The 19,075-nt window shown below is 37.7% G+C and overlaps 1 protein-coding gene across 1 annotated transcript in view; it reads right to left on the minus strand.

Moving 5' to 3' along the window:
* The window catches only part of LOC120525736 (Golgi-specific brefeldin A-resistance guanine nucleotide exchange factor 1-like), a 235,662-nt gene that overhangs the window by 200,889 nt on the left and 15,698 nt on the right, over nt 1–19,075 (minus strand). The window contains exons 2-5 of the mRNA XM_039748336.1: nt 11,530–11,627; nt 6,634–6,700; nt 5,722–5,853; nt 43–161 (exon numbers count right to left, since the gene is read on the minus strand). Coding sequence (XP_039604270.1) covers nt 43–161; nt 5,722–5,853; nt 6,634–6,700; nt 11,530–11,625 — 414 coding nt within the window. The 5' untranslated portion in view covers nt 11,626–11,627. The remainder of the gene's footprint in view (nt 1–42; nt 162–5,721; nt 5,854–6,633; nt 6,701–11,529; nt 11,628–19,075) is intronic.

The raw sequence follows: 19,075 nt of genomic DNA on the forward strand, positions 1-19,075 counted from the left end.
TAAGAAGCAGCAGTATAAAAAAAAAAAAAAAAAGGACTATACCTGAAGAATATTCAAAAGAACAATCTCATCAACGGCTGGGTCTGTCCCTACAAAAGTGGCATGTGTCACTGCTTCAGTTACTTTATTAATCACTTGTGCTGCTCCTTTGCAACTAGAAACTATCATTCCAGGGGGAACAAAATAAAAATCAATTAGAACGTTTTACTGTTTCGTCAAGAGTACTATTTTGACTGTTGACCAAATTCCATTTTATACATTAATTCCAAATACTGCAAACAACAAAATAACACTAAACATACTTATCAATATAAACTTTAAAATCTTCAGGTCATTATGTTTAACATCTCAAAAAACTATATCAAGTCTCAGGGTGTTTCCAAATTATGTGGCACTTGCAGGGTTTTTGAAGACAATGGAATATGCAGTGTCGGTTAGTGAAACAGGCAGGAAATGCACATACATAGAAGAGTATCAAGAGCGTCTCCATTGAGTCCGCAACTCCATGTAGGCCAATGCCTCAATGCAGTTAAAACTAATCCTGTTATGTGGTTAACACTTGCTACACACATAATAGCAAATATCTACTCACACTATATGAGATGGTTCAAAATCAAAACAAGTTTATAGGAACTCTGAAATAATGGAAGAGTCTATTTTTTTGCTAAAGGCTATTTTTATTAAGGGTTAAGAATTTGTTGACTACTAAATGAAAGACAGCAAGAGGAGGTCATGAACTTGCAGAATTACAGTTTATTATAACTATTTATGTACCATTAGAAAGTTATTGTAGCTTCGAAATTTTTCTGCATGTCCTGTATTTTGTAGTTTGTAATTTTAAATTTATGTATACTTCTTACCTTAGCTAATAAGTAAATAAGCTTAAAATTATTCAATACTTTAACTTGTGCTGCGATGCTATCTTGTTTCAATATGCACATGGTTATTTTGGGTTCCACCCAGCAACATAGCAATGAAGGTTGCTAGTGGGTTGTGACAGGAAGTCTCCAAAACTGATCTTCAAAAATTCTGAATAAACTATAAAAATAATAGCAAATGATTTTCCCTGTAACAATATCTACTCATTTGATTTTTGACAACAATTTTTTAAACAGTGTTTAGTCTGCATTAATTGCATATCTGACTTTCTGGTTTTGACCAAAGCTTGCTAAAGACTTGGTGCCAAGAAGTGTGCTAGGCGTGACATCTGGACAGAGGAAGAAGGAAAAGGAAATTTGATGGTGGAACAGGAAGTACAGGATAGTATATAGAGGAAAAGGTTTGGTGAAATGTAAGAGTACTAGGAGATAAAGTGTAAGGTGAAGGAAGAGATGACAAAGGTTAAAGAAAAGAAGTAGGATGAGTTGCGAGACTGGTCAGACACTAAGGAGGGAGAAAAGGACCTATACTGATTGGCTAGACAGACGGGCTGAGCTGAGAAAGATGTGTAGCAGGTTAAGGTAATAAAGGATACAGATGGAAACATACTCACAAGTGAGGAGAGTGTGTTGAGCGGCTGATGAATGGAGAGAGAGAGAGAGAGAGAGAGAAGGGTTGGATGATGTGGCAAAAGTGAATTAGGAAGTGCAACAGATCAGCAAGAAGGAAGCAAGGACAGCTCTAAAGAGGATGAAGAATGGAAAGGCCATCGGTCCAGATGACATTCCTCTGGAAGCATGGAAGTGTTTAGGAGAGATGGCAGTGGAGTTTTTAAAAGTTTGTTTAATAGAATCTTAGAAAGTGAGAGGATGCCCGAGGAGTGGAGAAGTGTACTGGTGCCAATATTTAATAATAAGGGGGATGTGCAGAGCTGTAGTAACTATGGGGGATACAATCGATTAGCCACAGCATGAAGTTATGGGAAAAAGTAGTGGAAGCTAGGTTAAGAAGGGAGGTGAGGATTAGTGAGCAGCAGTATGGGTTCGTGCCAGGAAAGAGCACCACAGAAGTGTTCGGAGGGTGTTGAGAGAGGTATAGAAGGCCAGAAGGAGTTTCATTGTGTCTTTGTGGACCTGGAGAAAGCATATGACAGGATGCCTCGAGTGGAGCTGTGGTATTGTATGAGGAAGTCAGTAGTGGCAGAGAAGTACTTAAGAGTGGTACAGGATATGTACGAGGGAAGTGGGACAGTGGCGAGGTCTGCAGTAGGAGCGACAGATGCATTCAACATGGAGGTGGGATTACATTAGGGATCGGCTCAGAGCCCTTTCTTACTTGCAATGGTGATGGACAGGTCAACGGATGAGATTAGACAGGAGTCTCCGTGGACTATTATGTTTGCTGATGACACTGATCTGTAGCGAGAGTAGGGAGCAGGTTGAGGAGACCCTGGGGAGATGGAGATTTGCTCCAGAGAGGAGAGGAATGAAGGTCAGTAGGAACATGTGTGTAAAAGGGAGGGAGGTCAGAGAAATGGTGAGGATGCAGGGAGTAGAGTTGAAAGAAAGGAAAAAAAGTTTTAATCTCATTTCTTGGAACAAATTATTTTGTTAGTTGACCATGACTTTAGTCTTAGCTCTGCTTTTGTAAAATTACATTGGTTATCAACTCTTCCATTACATCTTTTGATTTACAAGTGATTTCACATTCTGGATTTATTAGAATACTGTCTTCTTAGTATCAACTTTGCTTACAAATAAAATCCCATTGCTTCTTGTAATTCCACTGTTATTTAAATTACTGCCATCTGGTGGAGTCAGTGCACTTGAATGTTTTTCTGCATTACTTACATTCATTTTTGTTTTACTTAACAGTTATCAATGTATCCTCAAAAGGTTCTCAACCCAGTACAGTTACATACAGTCTAACTTGGATGATAAAGGTGCAAGGACATCCCTCATACTAAGGCTGTCATATCAAATTTTACTTTTCAAATGCAATGGCAAAAATAGTCAACAGCAAAAACTAATATTTGAATCTAAAACAATGGTTTTGTTTCATTTCGCTTGCACTAACTTAAGCATACTGTAGATTTACTCCAGACACATTATGTAATAATGAGGTATTTTACAAATCTGACTTTACACACGACTTCTAAAAATTAGCCTGTAGACACGTTTTTCAAGATTTCCAAAACTCTTCAGCAACTGGGGTCTACTGCATTCCCTGCAACTCAGACTAGTCTGCAACTTACACTAACAAAACCAAACAGGTTCATTTTGGTTAAAGTCATAGGAGTGGGTTCCTGTATGTGCAAGAGTTAACCTATTGCAGCTCACCAGGAAGTATACAAGGCAGACACCAATGAAAGGGGCAATTTTGGATCTTGTAACACGAGAGAGAGAGAGTTGTTTGTCTGATGTCGTGTTTGTTGTACCATGGCAGATTGGAAAAAGGACACATAATAGGCTGATTGAATCTGAAAGTGTTATACCTGGAAAGCATTCATACAGGCACCGGTGCCATTAGTCAGCATATTTGGCTTTTAGAATGTAGCAAGCTCACAATATTTTAGTGATTTTAAACTGTGCTGGTAAGTCATTATGCAGTTGTATCATTTTTTAATTTTAGGCATGACTAGTCTGATATCCTCAGACTACAAATCGTGTAATGGACTGTTGGCTTTAGGAGAGGGAAAAAAAAACTAAAAAAAAAAAACTATAAATTTATGCAATCATATCGGATTGTCTGAGTTTCTTATGCTGATTACAAGTAAAAGATCTAATGCAAAGTGTGCTCTTATCCACGTTTCTCTTTGATTACATCAATTCGTGCATACAGAGAATCCTGTATTTATTAAGGGTTGTGCTTTCATATGTCACATTCTTTTGAGTTGCAGTTTTCACAAATGTCTTCAGCAACAGTATACAAATCAGAAATACTTCATGCTTTATAAATGCACCACATGCAAAAACATATTCATAAAAAATATAGGAAAAGCACATTCAGCACAAACATACATGTAGCACATTTTTTAACCAACAGTAAATATAAATATGTGAATACTTACTTTTTTTAAATCAGAATTTTATGTTAATTTGAAAGGTCTGTCCAGAACTCCGCACTACCAGATAAAATTAAATTAATAAACCTGTAATGGATGGTCAATTTGGTTTGTTTTGTAAATTATTTTTGGTATCGATTGTATGTGTGTTTACATTGTACAAAACTCATTTAAATAAAGCATGCATGATTTGAGAAAACTATTGTGGATTGAACTTTTTTTCTTTACAAATATTTTAACATGAACTAAAAAAAAAAAAAATTGAGTAAACCATTAACAAATGTAAAATTTATATTGTGGTTTTAAATGTGCTCTAGAAATAAATTGGCATCAGTAATGTCATAGCCAAAGTGTTTTAAATTAAAACATACAATGAACATAAATAAAACAGACAAAGTACAATAAAACAAAATACAGCCAGCAGTGAGTTGATGAAAAAGAAAGAAGAGGACTATGAGCAGAGAAACCATCAGTATCAGTGAATGTCACTAAAAGCTAGAGAAAAGAAATGAGTCTTCAATCTAGTTTTAAACAGCTCAATTGAAGGTGCAGCTGCTGCAAAGGCCCTGTCCCCTTTAGTTTTACACTTAGTGCAAGGGGGACCATAAGAGAAAACTGACCAGTACATCCAAGTTCTCTTGATGGCTGGTGTAAAACACACAATTCAGATCAAGAGGTAGGAGCATACCCATATAAAGATTTAAAAACTAGCAACAAAATTTTAAAGTCAATTCTGCAACTAATAGTGTAAATATTGAAGAAACAGAATCAAAAGTTTCTTGCCCCAACTATAAAGTGACCTGCAGCATTCTGAACCAACTGCAGTCTACATATAAAGGATCTACTGATCCCAGAATAAAATGAGTTGCAGTAATCAAGCCAAAAAAAGATAAACGAATGAGTAGCTTTCAATATCCCTAGGTGATAAAAAAAGGTTTGACCTTAGCTAAAAGACCAAGCTGTAATAAGTGACTCGACTACAGAGTTACTTTTCAAAAGTGTGGTTAATGTCAAAAATGACACCAGGATAACAGATTTGAGGTTTGCCAAACTCGGCAAAAGGGCTGAGAAGTTCAAGACCAATTTGAGCTTTGGCTAAAAGACCAGATATCAGGATCTTAGTTCAAAAAGACAATAGTGCAGCTGATTGCTTGCAGAGTTACACACAGGAATATAAACCTGTGTGTCATCAGCATAACAGTAAAAAGAAATAATAAAAATTTACTTAAAATAGCTCCTATAGGATGAAGATATGTAGGAAATAAAACAGGACCCAAAATGGATCCCCAAGGAAGACCACATGTTTGAACAACAGACAAGAAAGAGGAATTGAAAGACACTGAACACAGCAGCAACTTTAAGCCTAACAGATGATGTTCAAGCCACAACAGAAAGATCTCATGGTAAATAGTGTCAAAAGCTGCAGAAAGGTATACGAGGACAAGGACTTCAGCCACCTGAGTCAGTAATGAGAGAGATGTCAAACATCATTAAAAAAACACCAAAAGCCAGATTGGTACATCTCAAAATCACTGGAGTTAAAATGATCAACCAATTGATTATGAATAATTCTAACATTTTTGCCAGAAATGGCAACTGGAAAATCATGTGAAAATTCTAAGTTAAAATGTTAAATAAAACTTTCTGCACTATTCTATATTTGGAGCAGATACATTATCCATCCGTCCATTATCCAACCCGCTATATCCTAACTAGAGGGTCACGGGGAAGATACATTATGTAGATAGCAATATTAATTATGTGATCTAATAATTTACCTATTAATCCATAACACAGAAACTTATTTACAGATTTAAGAGCCAGTTCTGTAATAGGTCCTGTAAAATCTTCAGATTTTATCACCTCCAAAAACGGTCTATGAAACTCAATGGGCTCAATATCAGAAAGCTCTGCAACAGAGTAACAAAAATTGTTAAAAAGATAAATACATGTAAATAATCCATTTTAATGAAACTTAATTTTTTTAGTAAGTTCAGTGAACACTATTTGAATTCTGCTACTTTCATGTTCCCCTTAAATCTACACAAAATGTCTGATAACCAGCAAGAAAAAGCATACACTCTAATGCCATATAAAATGCTTTCTAATACCATTAAAAACCAAAACATTTTTAGTAAAAGCCCTTTAAAAATGATAATATTCTGCAATGGTTTGATGGTGGCAAGTCTTAATTAGTACAAAGCAAAAAGACTGAAAAAAACAGAATAATAAATAGCATAATTTTCAGTCAGATTTAACTAAAAAAGGATAAACATGTGGCAGATTGCTTCCATGTTAACAAAGAGGTGGCAAAGTGAGTTGTGTTCAGAGATGGAAAGAGGCGGGACAGGGTGAAGTTGTGCGAGAGACAAATGGAGAAGAGGAAGGCGAAGTGATGGCTGGAAGAGAATTTTAACGCAACATAGACTATAAATCGATATAAACGATACTGTCTCATCCTATATCGTATGAAAATAGGTCGATATTTTTTTAAAAACTCTACATAACTGCCCAGCCTTACTGTGTGGTCTAACTTGGCTTTTGAACATCATTAGGCGTGTTTTTCTTTGTACCCATTCTTTCGCTTGGAAGCATGTATATAAAGCCAAGGTTCATAAATGGAACCCACCCCTTTAATGGAATCTACCCACCTGCATACACAATAATGTATTAGAATTATAAAAACTTACCTTTAATGTTATTCAGTACTCCATTGAGTTGTCTAAATTTACTAAAAAGAGTATCTTGCTCTTCATTCTAAAAAAATAAGCACAGAAAGAGTAGTGAATGCTACTTTGTTATTAAAGCAGATATACTTCTATTGTAATGGCTTGATCCCTAATACTGTGCAGTCAAATCCAAAAATCTTCACTAAGCAGTGGTTTATCACTATCAAATGCAGACAATAGTTCAAATTTACATCTAATTAAATGATATTAAAAAGGAAAATTTAGAAACCCAGCCACAGGGGATGCACAAATTAGTGTGCTTCTTCGTGCCAGTCCCAAGCCTGGATAAACGGGGAGGGTTACATCAGGAAGAGCATCCGGTATAAAATTTTGCCAGATCAACATGCAGACAACAAAACAGATTTCCATATTGGATCAGTCAAGTTCCAGGTTAACAACGACCGGCTCCGGTACTGTTAACCAACAGGGTGCAGGTGGAAATTGGGATACTGTTGGCCAAAGAAGATGGAACAAGATGATCTACTGTGGCAACACCTAACAGGAGCAGCCGAAAGGAGAAGAAAAAGTAAAGTTTAGGGGGGGATATTATAGTCATGAGGAACTTTAATTACATAGATTTTAAATGGACTAGCTTTCCAAAGAGAAGAGCACAAGAAAATTAGTTTTAAGATGTAATGTGCATGTTAAAGCACCAATGAGGAGGAAGGCCTCTACATATAGTATTCTATAAATATCTAGACATAACTAAAGGGGTAAAGGTGATTGAACCATTAGGATCTAGTGACCATACTATAAACAGATATCCCAGCGTTTTGGCAGAGTGCATATTTTTTTTTTTTTTTTATTTATTTATTAATTTTATTACAATCAATACATAGCAATCAAGTTTTTACAAAAAAAAAAAGAATTATGCTAAGAACAGATCGATCCCCACCCTTGAGAGAGAGAGCAAGCCAAAGCGGTGTAAAATTTAAGGCTTTTAAAAATACCTAAATCAACAAATTCTCTGTGCTTTATAAAATCATTTCAAAATATTACTGATTAGATCCTGCCATGTTTTGAAAAAAGTCTGCACAGATCCTCTAACTGAGTATTTGATTTTTCCAATTTTAAATAATATAACACATCAGTTTCCCACTGACTTAAAGAGGAGAGTTTGGGTTCTTCCAGTTTATCAGAATAAGTCTGCGTGCCAACAGTGTAGTGAATGCAATCACAGTTTGTTTGTCTTTCTCCACTTTAAGACCCTCTGGAAGAACCCCAAACACAGCTGTTAATGGGTTAGGAGGGATTGTGAGTCCAAGACTGTCTGAGAGGTAATTAAAAATTTTTGTCCAGAATAATGTTAATTTGGAGCAGGCCCAGAACATGTGACCTAGTGAGGCTGGGGCTTGGTTGCAACGTTCGCAGGTTGGATCATGCCCTGGAAACATTTTGGAGAGTTTTAGTGAGACAGATGTGCTCGATATATAATTTTGAGTTGTATAATTGTATGCTTTGCGCATATGGAGCTTGAGTGAATTCTCTGCATTGCTACTTTCCACTCCTTTTCTGATATATTAATTGAGAGGTCATTTTCCCAGTGTCCTCTTGGATCTTTGAAAGGAAGGGATTGTAAAAGGATTTTATATATTGTAGAGATGGAGTCTAACTCCTTGAAATTGAGCAATAATTTTTCCAGCGTGGATGAGGGTGCAAGATGAGGAAAATCTGGAAGGTTCTGTTTAACAAAGTTCCTGATTTGAAGATAGTGAAAGAAATTTGTAGCTGGAATGTTAAATTTGGAGCGTAATTGTTCATAGGATGCAAAGACGTTGTCTATATAAAGGTCTCTAAGCAAGTTAATTCCAAATTTTTTCCAGATATTAAAACTGCATATGTTTGTGAGGGTTGAAAGAGGTGGTTCTTTTGCAGGGGTGCCACAGAAAGAAGCTTCTCCGTCTTAAAATGCTTTCTACATTGGTTCCAGATTCTAAGTGAGTGGAGCACAATTGGGTTATTAGTGTATTGCCGATAACGTGTGTTTATTGGAGCACAAAGCAAGGAATACAAAGAAGTACTGCAGGATTTTACTTCTATTGCGGTCCATGCCTGTATATGTTCTTCTATTTGTGTCCAGGTTCTTATCGACTCAGAGTGCATATTTTAAAGCAAAACCAGTTTAATTTTGTCAAGGCAGACAGATGCACCAAAGCCTCAGTAAAATACAAACCGGATTCCAAAAAAGTTGGGACACTAAACAAATTGTGAATAAAAACTGAATGCAATGATGTGGAGATGGCAAATGTCAATATTTTATTTGTAATAGAACGTAGATGACAGATCAAACATTTAATCCGAGTAAATGTATCATTTTAAAGGAAAAATATGTTGATTCAAAATTTCACGGTGTCAACAAATCCCAAAAAAGTTGGGACAAGTAGCAATAAGAGGCTGGAAAAAGTAAATTTGAGCATAATGAAGAGCTGCAAGACCAATAAACACTAATTAGGTCAATTGGCAACATGATTGGATATAAAAAGAGCTTCTCAGAGTGGCAGTGTCTCTCAGAAGCCAAGATGGGTAGAGGATCACCAATTCCCACAATGTTGCGCAGAAAGATAGTGGAGCAATTTTAGAAAGGTGTTAACCATCGAAAAATTGCAAAGACTTTGCATCTATCATCATCAACTGTGCATAACATCATCCGAAGATTCAGAGAATCTGGAACAATCTCTGTGCGTAAGGGTCAAGGCCGTAAAACCATACTGGATGCCCGTGATCTCGGGGCCCTTAAACGACACTGCACCACAAACAGGAATGCTACTGTACAGGAAATCACAGAATGGGCTCAGGAATACTTCCAGAAACCATTGTCAGTGAACACAATCCACCGTGCCATCCGCCGTTGCCAGCTGAAACTCTACAGTGCAAAGAAGAAGCTATTTCTAAGCAAGATCCACAAGCTCAGGCGTTTTCACTGGGCCAGGGATCATTTAAAATGGAGTGTGGCAAAATGAAAGACTGTTCTGTGGTCAGACGAGTCACGATTCGAAGTTCTTTTTGGAAATCTGGGACGCCATGTCATTCGGACCAAAGGGGACAAGGACAACCCAAGTTGTTATCAACGCTCAGTTCAGAAGCCTGCATCTCTGATGGTATGGGGTTGCATGAGTGCGTGTGGCATGGGCAGCTTGCATGTCTGGAAAGGCCCAACAAAATCTGTGATGACAAAAAAATTGAAAACTCGGGAGAAGATGCCGCTGCATTCAGAAATAAGTTGATGGCTTTGAAGGAGAAACCGCTTGCCATTGTTGAGTACAATGATTCCATGAGAGGAGTTGATCCTTCAAATCAGTACATGGTGACGTACAGCATAGAGAGGGAGAGAATGAAAAAATACACCTTCTTGACTTGTGTTTTCAACTCTTCTGTAATCTATAGGAAGCATGGAGGAAGAGAAAGTTCCATTTAGATCTAGTTTACCAATTGTTCAATAAATATGAAGTAATAACTTCCAAGGCGTCTGGAAGCTGCTCAAAATTTGAACCCCACAGTTATCAGGAAGGCATTTCCCAGAACTACATTCACCAACTGCCACTACAAAGCATGCTCATAAATAATGTGTAGTGTGTTTGTCATACAAGCAGAGAAGGGAAACAATATACTGCTCCAGAGACTGCAATGTTCCACTCTGTGCTACTCCATGCTTCTGTGTGTACCACACACAACTGGACTAAGTGAAAAGTATAAAATTTGTACATAGTGTAAATAAATGTTATTTTTGCTGACAAAAAATTAAACAATTTTCATTTTTTTTCAAGAATTTAACTTGCATGTCAATTAGATAATATTCTAGCAAAATCCAACCATTTCCATTGACAAAAAAAAAAAAACCATCAGGGGAGTGACTACTGGAAAAAAAAAAAAACCATTAAAAGCGATTAAAATGCATCACAAGTAAATTAATGGAAGCAATTATTAAAGAAAGATCACAGAGCACATTTCTAGAATAGGTGTACTGTATTAGCAAAAACTCAACAAGGGGTCAGATTAAACTAACATGCTGAAATTCTATGAAGAAGGAACAAAAGCACGTGATGAGAGGTGCATATCGTATATATTTGCAGGGGGTTTTGATTAAAAATACCACATAAAATGTTACTGATCAAACTAAAGGGTGGGAGGTCTTCATGGCACATTCTGTAAACAGGTATAAAAATGCAGGAAGCAACAGGGTATGGCAAGGGGATCTTTTTCAGAATTAGGTGATGTTCCTTGGAGTTCAGGTCTGGGGCCACTGCTCTTTTCAATTTATTTACAGAAATGATCAAAACAATAATATCATCAATAAACTAATTAAGTTTGCAGATTATACTGTATTAAACTACGTGGAAGGGTAGGTATGGTAGAATCCGCTAAATTGTTAGAGAGGTACTTTGATAGCACAGAGGCTTGGGCAGAGCTGTGGCAGATTAAATTTGATTTAATTATTACTTGGGCAATAAAGTCCCCCATCACTATATCCCATTTGAAGTTTTTTTTTATTATTAAATAAAACCTATTTGCATTGGAGAGTCTATAACACACTAGATTACTAAATGTACAAAGAAACATTAATTAAAGCATTACACACACTGTGGTCATTACAATTATAATATTCTCAATCATTATGTTAAATTACAATGCTTATAAAACAAGTTGTCAGTACAATAAATTGAGTATTCAAAAGTATAATGGAGGAACTTAGTCTGATAAGCAATAATGATACGATCTGAATAACTTTGCCCTTTTCTGAAAAGGATCTTGTTCAGTTATCTTTAATTGGCTGAAGTCACATTTAACTTATGTAGTACATATCCCACTAAACAAAAAGCACCAAAGAAATCTACTCATCTGTAAGTGAACTGTTCTTACCAAGGGAGTGTGTGTGTTCCACCTTGATGTTTTTCTAATTGCTCCAACAACAACTGAGATTTCACCCAGAACTATGGTTATATTCTTGTCCATCATGCCTTGGGATGGGGAAGAAGAAAGGAAAAAAAAAAGTGCTGTCATTGTCAAAAAATACAATACATAAGTCCTGATAAGAAAAATGATACAAGTCTTGATGCATCTCATTTATATAATTGTCAAAATCTGCAAACAATGCAAATAATTAATCATCAGTGTAGACAAGGGGTGTCAAACTCAAAACCTATGGGCCTGACCCAGCTCTTAAACCATTTAACCATTTTAAAATTTCCTGCTGTGTTATATATAAACAAACCACACCTTTAACACATGCTTCACATAATGATTCTATAGATTACATTTATACCTGGCATTAAAAAGTATTTTCAATGAACACTGGGGCTACTAAAATATGGTTGAAACTGAAACTGGGTGTTCATAATGTAAATGTCACATGGGATGGACAGGCATTCCAAACAGGAGAGGGAAAGGTTCCTGGCCCAGACAGGACGCTCCAGGTGGATGGACGGACTTCCCGACCAAGAGAGAAGGTGCATAGCCCAGAAAGGAAGCCCCAAGTGGATGGACAGGTATCCCGACCAAATGTACATATAATACCTTCCCTGGCTGGGATAAAAAGGAAAGACTGGGAAGAGCCGTCTCTAAGGACTGCTTACTCCCCCAGAAAACTAGATGACAGCAGCCCTGGATCTTGATGACCATTCGGACACCAGCTGGGAATGCCATGAATTGTAGCCTGGAAACACATCCCTGCTGGAGCCCACAGCTGCCATACGAGGGCGCTGCAGGGAGTTATACTTCCTATTTAGGACTTCCGTACCATAGACACAGAATTACATAGATGGCACATGACCAGCAGCATCATATGTTAATGTCACCATCATATTACAAGTGGCACTGCTGTGGAGTGAAATAGTGGATAAAGATGCCTCACGCATATGCTGCTTTGTACAAACCGCTGTATGCTCCAAACCAGATCCATTTCATAGGTAAGGCTAAACAATTATTTTGGTTATAATTTGGCCATCCTGTTTTATAATCTTAACTTTAGCTACGCCAGGCTAAGCTAGCAAAGCTATGCATTCATTTGCTCAAGTATGCCTCCAAACAACTTTTTGGCTAAACGTATTTAGTCACTATGTAGATTGTAAGCAGTTAACATTTCTCAAACTTTGAAGGTTTCCCAAAGAAATCCACCTCAGGAAGCAGTGGGAAGTAGCCCTTAGACGGGAAGGTTTCAGCGCCAATGACGCATCCAGGCTCTGCAATGACCACTTTTGACAGGAGGATTTTGACTAGACAGGTCAGACTATGAGAATCAAAGATGGAGCTCTTCCCTCGGTGTTCAGGTTTCCAACTCACCTCTACACCAGCAGCAGAAAAGCTTCCATTCCCTGTTGTAAATATCCCTGCAATTGTGTGTGACCATAGCTACTTACCAACCAGCTTTGGTGGCCTTGTGGAAAATGCCCTTGTTTAAATCTCAGGGTTTGTCATTCGACAGATTTTGAGAAAGCTGTCCTGTGATGTGTGCTGTGCTAGTTTGGTAACATATGCTGTACCGGCATCATATTATTAAAGCTACCACTTGCTCACATTAAAAACAAAGGAGGTTTGATGGTTCCTTCTGAGGGTACAGTCAAGGTGATCAAAGTAGCTGAGCGTGTTATCCGACAGTCGATATTAGGGCAAGCTGTCAGTGTATCTTTGATCAGTCAGTTTGTTCGGGTGGAAATTGGTTCAGATTATGTGTTTTTTCTCAAGGAGCACATAGAGGAAACACAGTTTGAAATTGACAACCATCATTTTATGCTCATGTCTTTAGTTATGTCTGTCTTCCACAAACTAAGGCTGCACCATATTGCCAGACTGAATACTCTCAAATTAAAGTTCCAACACACGGAAAAATCTATGTAAGACAGTTCTATTTCAAGGATTTTAGATCCTATCCTGTATATATTTAAGTAACCACATTTTGCCAAAATTAAGCCAATAAAATTGTTTATTTTTGTCATTTAACTGAAAGACCAGACTGCAAGTTGCAGTCTTACTATTTTGACTTTAAGACATTGGTCGAGTTTTCGTCTCAATAATTGCCATTATTAGTGTATAAATGGATATAAATAATTGCATTTAAACGATTCGCCAAAATCTGTTGTATGTAAATGACACATATACATATATATATATACACACACACACACACACACACACACACACACACACACATATATATATATACATATATATATATATATATATATACACACACATATATACTGTACATATACATATATATATATATATATATATATATATATATATATATATACACACACATATACATATACATACATACACACACATATATAAACTGCTCAAAAAAATTAAAGGAACACTTTGAAAACACATCAGATCTCAATGGGAAAAAGAAATCCTCCTGGATATCTATACTGATATAGACTGGGTAATGTGTTAGGAACGAAAGGATGCCACATCGTTTGATGGAAATGAAAATGATCAACCTACAGAGCCCTGAATTCAAAGACGCCCCAAAAATCAAAGTGAAAAATTATGTGGCAGGCTAGTCCATTTTGCCAAAATTTAATTGCAGCAACTCAAAATTGTACGCAGCACTTTGTATGGCCCCTGTGTTCTTGTATACATGCCTGACAACATCGGTGCATGCTTCTAATGAGATGACAGATGGTGTTGTGGGGATCTCCTCCCAGATCTGGACCAGGGCATCACTGAGCTCCTGGACAGTCTGAGGTGCAACCTGGTGGCATTGGATGGACCAAAACAATGTCCCAGAGGTGTTCTATTGGATTTAGGTCAGGAAAGTGTGGTGGCCAGTCAATGGTATCAATTCCTTCATCCTCCAGGAACTGCCTGCATACTCTCACCACATGAGGCCAGGAATTGTCGTGCACCAGGAGCCACTGTACCAGCATAGGGTCTGACAATGGGTCCAAGGATTTCATCCTGATACCTAATGGCAGCCAAGGTGCCTTTGTCAAGCCTGTAGCGGTCTGTGTGACCCTCCATGGATATGCCTCCCCAGACAATCATTAACCCACCACCAAACTGCTCATGCTGAATGATGTTACAGGCAGCATAATGTTCTCCATGGCTTCTACAGACCCTTTCACTTCTGTCACGTGCTCAGGGTGAACCTGCTCTCATCTGTAAAAAGCACAGGGCACCAGTGGTGCATCTGCTAATTCTGGTATTCTATGGCGAATGCCAATCGAGCTGCATGCTGCTGGGCAGTGAGCTCAGGGCCCATTAGAGGACATGGGGCCCTTGGGTCACCCTCATGAAGTCTTTCTGGTTGTTTGGTCAGAGACATTCACACCAGTGGCCTGCTGGAGGTCATTTTGTAGGGCTCTGGCAGTGCTCATCCTGTTCCTCCTTGCCCAAAGGAGCAGATACTGGTCCTGCTGATGGGTTATGGACCTTCTATGGCCCTCTCCAGCTCTCCTAGAGTAACTGCTTGTCTCCTAGAATCTCCTCCATGCCCTTGAGACTGTGCAGGGAGACACAGCAAACCTTCTGGCAATGACACGTATTGATGTGCCATCCTGGAGAAGTTGGACTACTTGTGCAACCTCTGTAGGGTCCAGGTATCGCCTCATGCTACCAGTAGTGACACTGACTGTAGCCAAATGCAAAACTAGTGAAGAAACAGTCAGAAAAGATGAGGAGGGAAAAATGTCAGTGGCCTCCACCTGTTAAACCATTCCTCTTTTGGGGGTCATCTCATTGTTGCCCCTTTAGTGCATCTGTTGTTAATTTCATCAACACCACAGCAGCTGAAACTGATTAACAACCCTCTCTGCTACTTAACTGACCAGATTAATATCCCATAAGTTTCATTGACTTTATGCTACACTGTGATTAAAAAGTGTTCCTTTAATTCTTTTGAGCAGTATATATACACACGCACACACACATACATACTGTACATACACATATACACATAATATATATATATATATATATATATATATATATATATATATATATATATATATATATATATATATATATACAACACACACACACACACACACACATACATATAGTGTCGAAGCTGGGGGGAAGGAAGGAAACACTCAACTGGAGGAGTAGCAGTGTATTAGAGAGAGAGAGAGAGAGAGAGAAAAAAAACACTTGTTTAATTGTTATACAAGGAATATGTAATAAACACCCCTTTATTTGAACCTGGGATTATGTTTGTGTATTTGTGTTTGGAAGTCATTGCCATCCCTTAGGCTTCGCAATAAAGACCCAAGTTTAAAAAAATGTTTTAGCATGATACCAGAAATGTGTGAGATGTTGTGAAGGAAATGGTGGTTCAATTTTGCACAGGCTGCTGCTGCCGCCATTCTACAGACTTTCAGTGCGGCACAGGTGTCAGGGCTTGGATTACATGACTGCTGTCACTGCAATTCCTTTGTCTTTTTCCTGAACTTCATTGTTTTATGTGGACAGAACATGTATTTTACTCTCACTTTACAAGCGACTACAATATTATTTCTGACCAACTCCAAATGCAGTCTGTGTACTCCATCACCATTACATTTAAACCCATTTTCTTACTACAGTCAAGTTCTATCCGATCGTGATGGATGTTAAAAGTATGTGCATAAACAGATTTAGCTTAAGCTACAAATTTTCCCTGTGTCCAGAACGCCAGTCTCGCCTAACTATGCACAGATGTAATTTTTCCACTCCATTTTAGACCACATTGGATATAAAGAGTGTTGAAAAACAGAAAAAGAATTTGTTCGTTACAAAAATGAAAAGTACATATTTAAATAAAAGACGAGTGAACTATGAAATGTTAAAATCCAAGAACTTTGGTAAATTTTTATATAGAAAATCTGAATCATGTAAACATTTACACAGAAACATTAACGTCAAGCAACTTCAAATTGGCAGATTCGATGTCTTATTCATGATGCTTTCTGCTTTTATCTCTTGGTCAATCGCTGCGCATGCCCAATGTGTAGCTTGTTTGATCCATATTATAGCAAACAAGAAGTGCTTGAAAAAATAGCTTGATTCTGCTTACTTCTGTTTGCTTTTAGCCATTTTGCTTCAACATGTTAAGAGGGGAATACATTAAAACAGTTGACAGGGTGAACTGTATTCAGCTAGATAAGATCTATTGACACAAAACTGAGTAAGACTGTTCTTGCATTCATATGCGCAGCATTTACCTATGGAACCTCTGCTATAATAAATGTCAAAAAGTAACCGACCATCTTACAAATTGATCACTTCTTTGCGGAGGAATTCTACATACTCTGAAATGTAGGTAACTAACACAAGTGCTATTCAGGATATAGGATTTTCCCCTTTTTTCAATTGACCTCCACAAAAAAAAAAAAAAAGGTTGAGAAAGTTGACATTTTCTCTTGGTCTTGAATACCCATACTAGTTATCTCAGTCTAACTGGCTGCTTGACTACAGCATCAAGGAAACCTCCTTACCCATGTTTTAAACACTAGAATTACCGAAGCTTACAAAAAAACTTGTAAATCCAGCCCACCTTAAAATCCGCTCGCACCTCTCCATCACTGCCTTTTGTCATCTTGTAAATGTGTCGATAAGCAGCAAGCAGCCTGCTATACCATCCCCCCCACTGTTTCCTTTGGAGGCACTAGCTCTCCGGAAATGTGTTCTTTTGAAATTGCGGAATGTTAAGTAGCCAAGAAATATAGAAATATGATATAAAAGGCGATATCCCTCCCATAGCAATTACAGCGGTACAAAAATCATGAGAGAAAAAGATATACTATAGCTTTCTTAACTGACGATTTTACGCAGTTACAGACGGGAAGCTTATGACTGGCTCTATCAAAGTAGGATCTTGATCTATGCAGTCTGCCACCTTTCGTCACCACGCTGAAAGGATTTTCCGGACAGATGACAATCTTTTGCCCGACAGCTTCAAAGTGTATTGGCAGTAGGTCCATCCTTATATAATGGTTGCTCCACGTGCTGACAGAGGACAGAAGTATACTATTATGTCTTTAGGCCGACTATACATTCCTCCAGTTGTCTTTGGCTATCAAGTTCTATGCTTGGCTGGCAATTCTAAATGCTGAGCCCTTGTGTACCATACTTGGTCTGCCTGTATGAATGAATCCATAACAGCTTTGCACAGAGACAGTGACATCAAACTTAATATTATATCAAACATATTATAACACCTACTGCTGCTGAAAGTGCAAAAAACCTTTCCCAGCTCAAGCCTTCTTTATCAGGGATTCAGGTACCTAGAGCTGTATAGGCTAAAAAATATATCATTATTTGGAACACATGCATTTCATGTGTGTTCCATGTCAACAAAGATCTATGTAAGTGTAGGATGACAGGAAATGCAAGAAATGTTGAACACCTACCTAAAAGACAAACTTTTTCCATGTTTCAGTACCAATGACCAAATTTTGACATGAAGTGTATAATGTGTGAAGAATGAAGTCCAAATATCAAATAAACACTTTAACAAAAAGGTACAAACAGAACAAGTGCGCTTTTATTCAAGACTATAACCGAAGAAAAAGAAATCGGGTTAGTGTGGCTTTTTGTCGCAGCTTCTACGGTAATTCAACGGTAAGAGCTGCTGACTGCTATTCAAAAGGTCGCCGATTCGATCCTTCCTGTGTCTCAACAAACATTTTGAGTAGTGAGCTGCTCTTATTGTTACTATTATACAATAAAAACATACATTTGACTTGAGTCTGTAACAGCCGGTGTAAATGTATGGTACTTGTAAAGGTTAGCATTTTTTTTAAATTCAGTTTTATTCTCTCAGTCATGTTCACGTTTGCCCTGATCTGACACAGTTTGTTTTCAAATAAAGACGCACTATAACTAAGGTCAACTCAGATGAGGATTCTACATCGGAGAAAGAGAATAGAACCCCCGTCCGATACAAGAAATGTCCACTCACATATAAGAACAACGTAGTTGCACCAAGCGTAAAGTCGAGGTCAGGCATCATCCTGCCAGTCCGTCTGCAACCTGTCCAACGAAACAGCACGGCTTACAGAACTGGCCAATGTATTGTGCAAAGTCCCGTTTCCGATTATGTTTTGTGATAGTCTTTACATAAGAAACATTTATATGTTACTTATATAAAAGCCAGGTCAAATGTTATTTACCTTCATTTATTTAAGTATCTTCCTACAGCGCAAAGTCACAAGTAGACTGAAAAGCTTCCTGCTTTTGATCGACAAGGGCGTGTTCACAAATTACACATGTAATGCCACGAAAAATGCCTACTGACACTTTATTACATGAGCAATGGTACGAGAATGCAGTTAGACTGCTTTTTGAGTACATACACCGTCCACATCTAAACACTAGCGTGGAGAGTCATTCGCATACTGAAGAGTTTGTAGCTGCAGGTAGAAGCTGCCATCACTGTACTTTGTATATAAAAATCAGATAGAATGTTATTTACTTATCTTCC

Source organism: Polypterus senegalus, chromosome 1 (genome assembly GCF_016835505.1).
Source record: "Polypterus senegalus isolate Bchr_013 chromosome 1, ASM1683550v1, whole genome shotgun sequence".
Classification (NCBI taxonomy): domain Eukaryota; kingdom Metazoa; phylum Chordata; class Cladistia; order Polypteriformes; family Polypteridae; genus Polypterus; species Polypterus senegalus.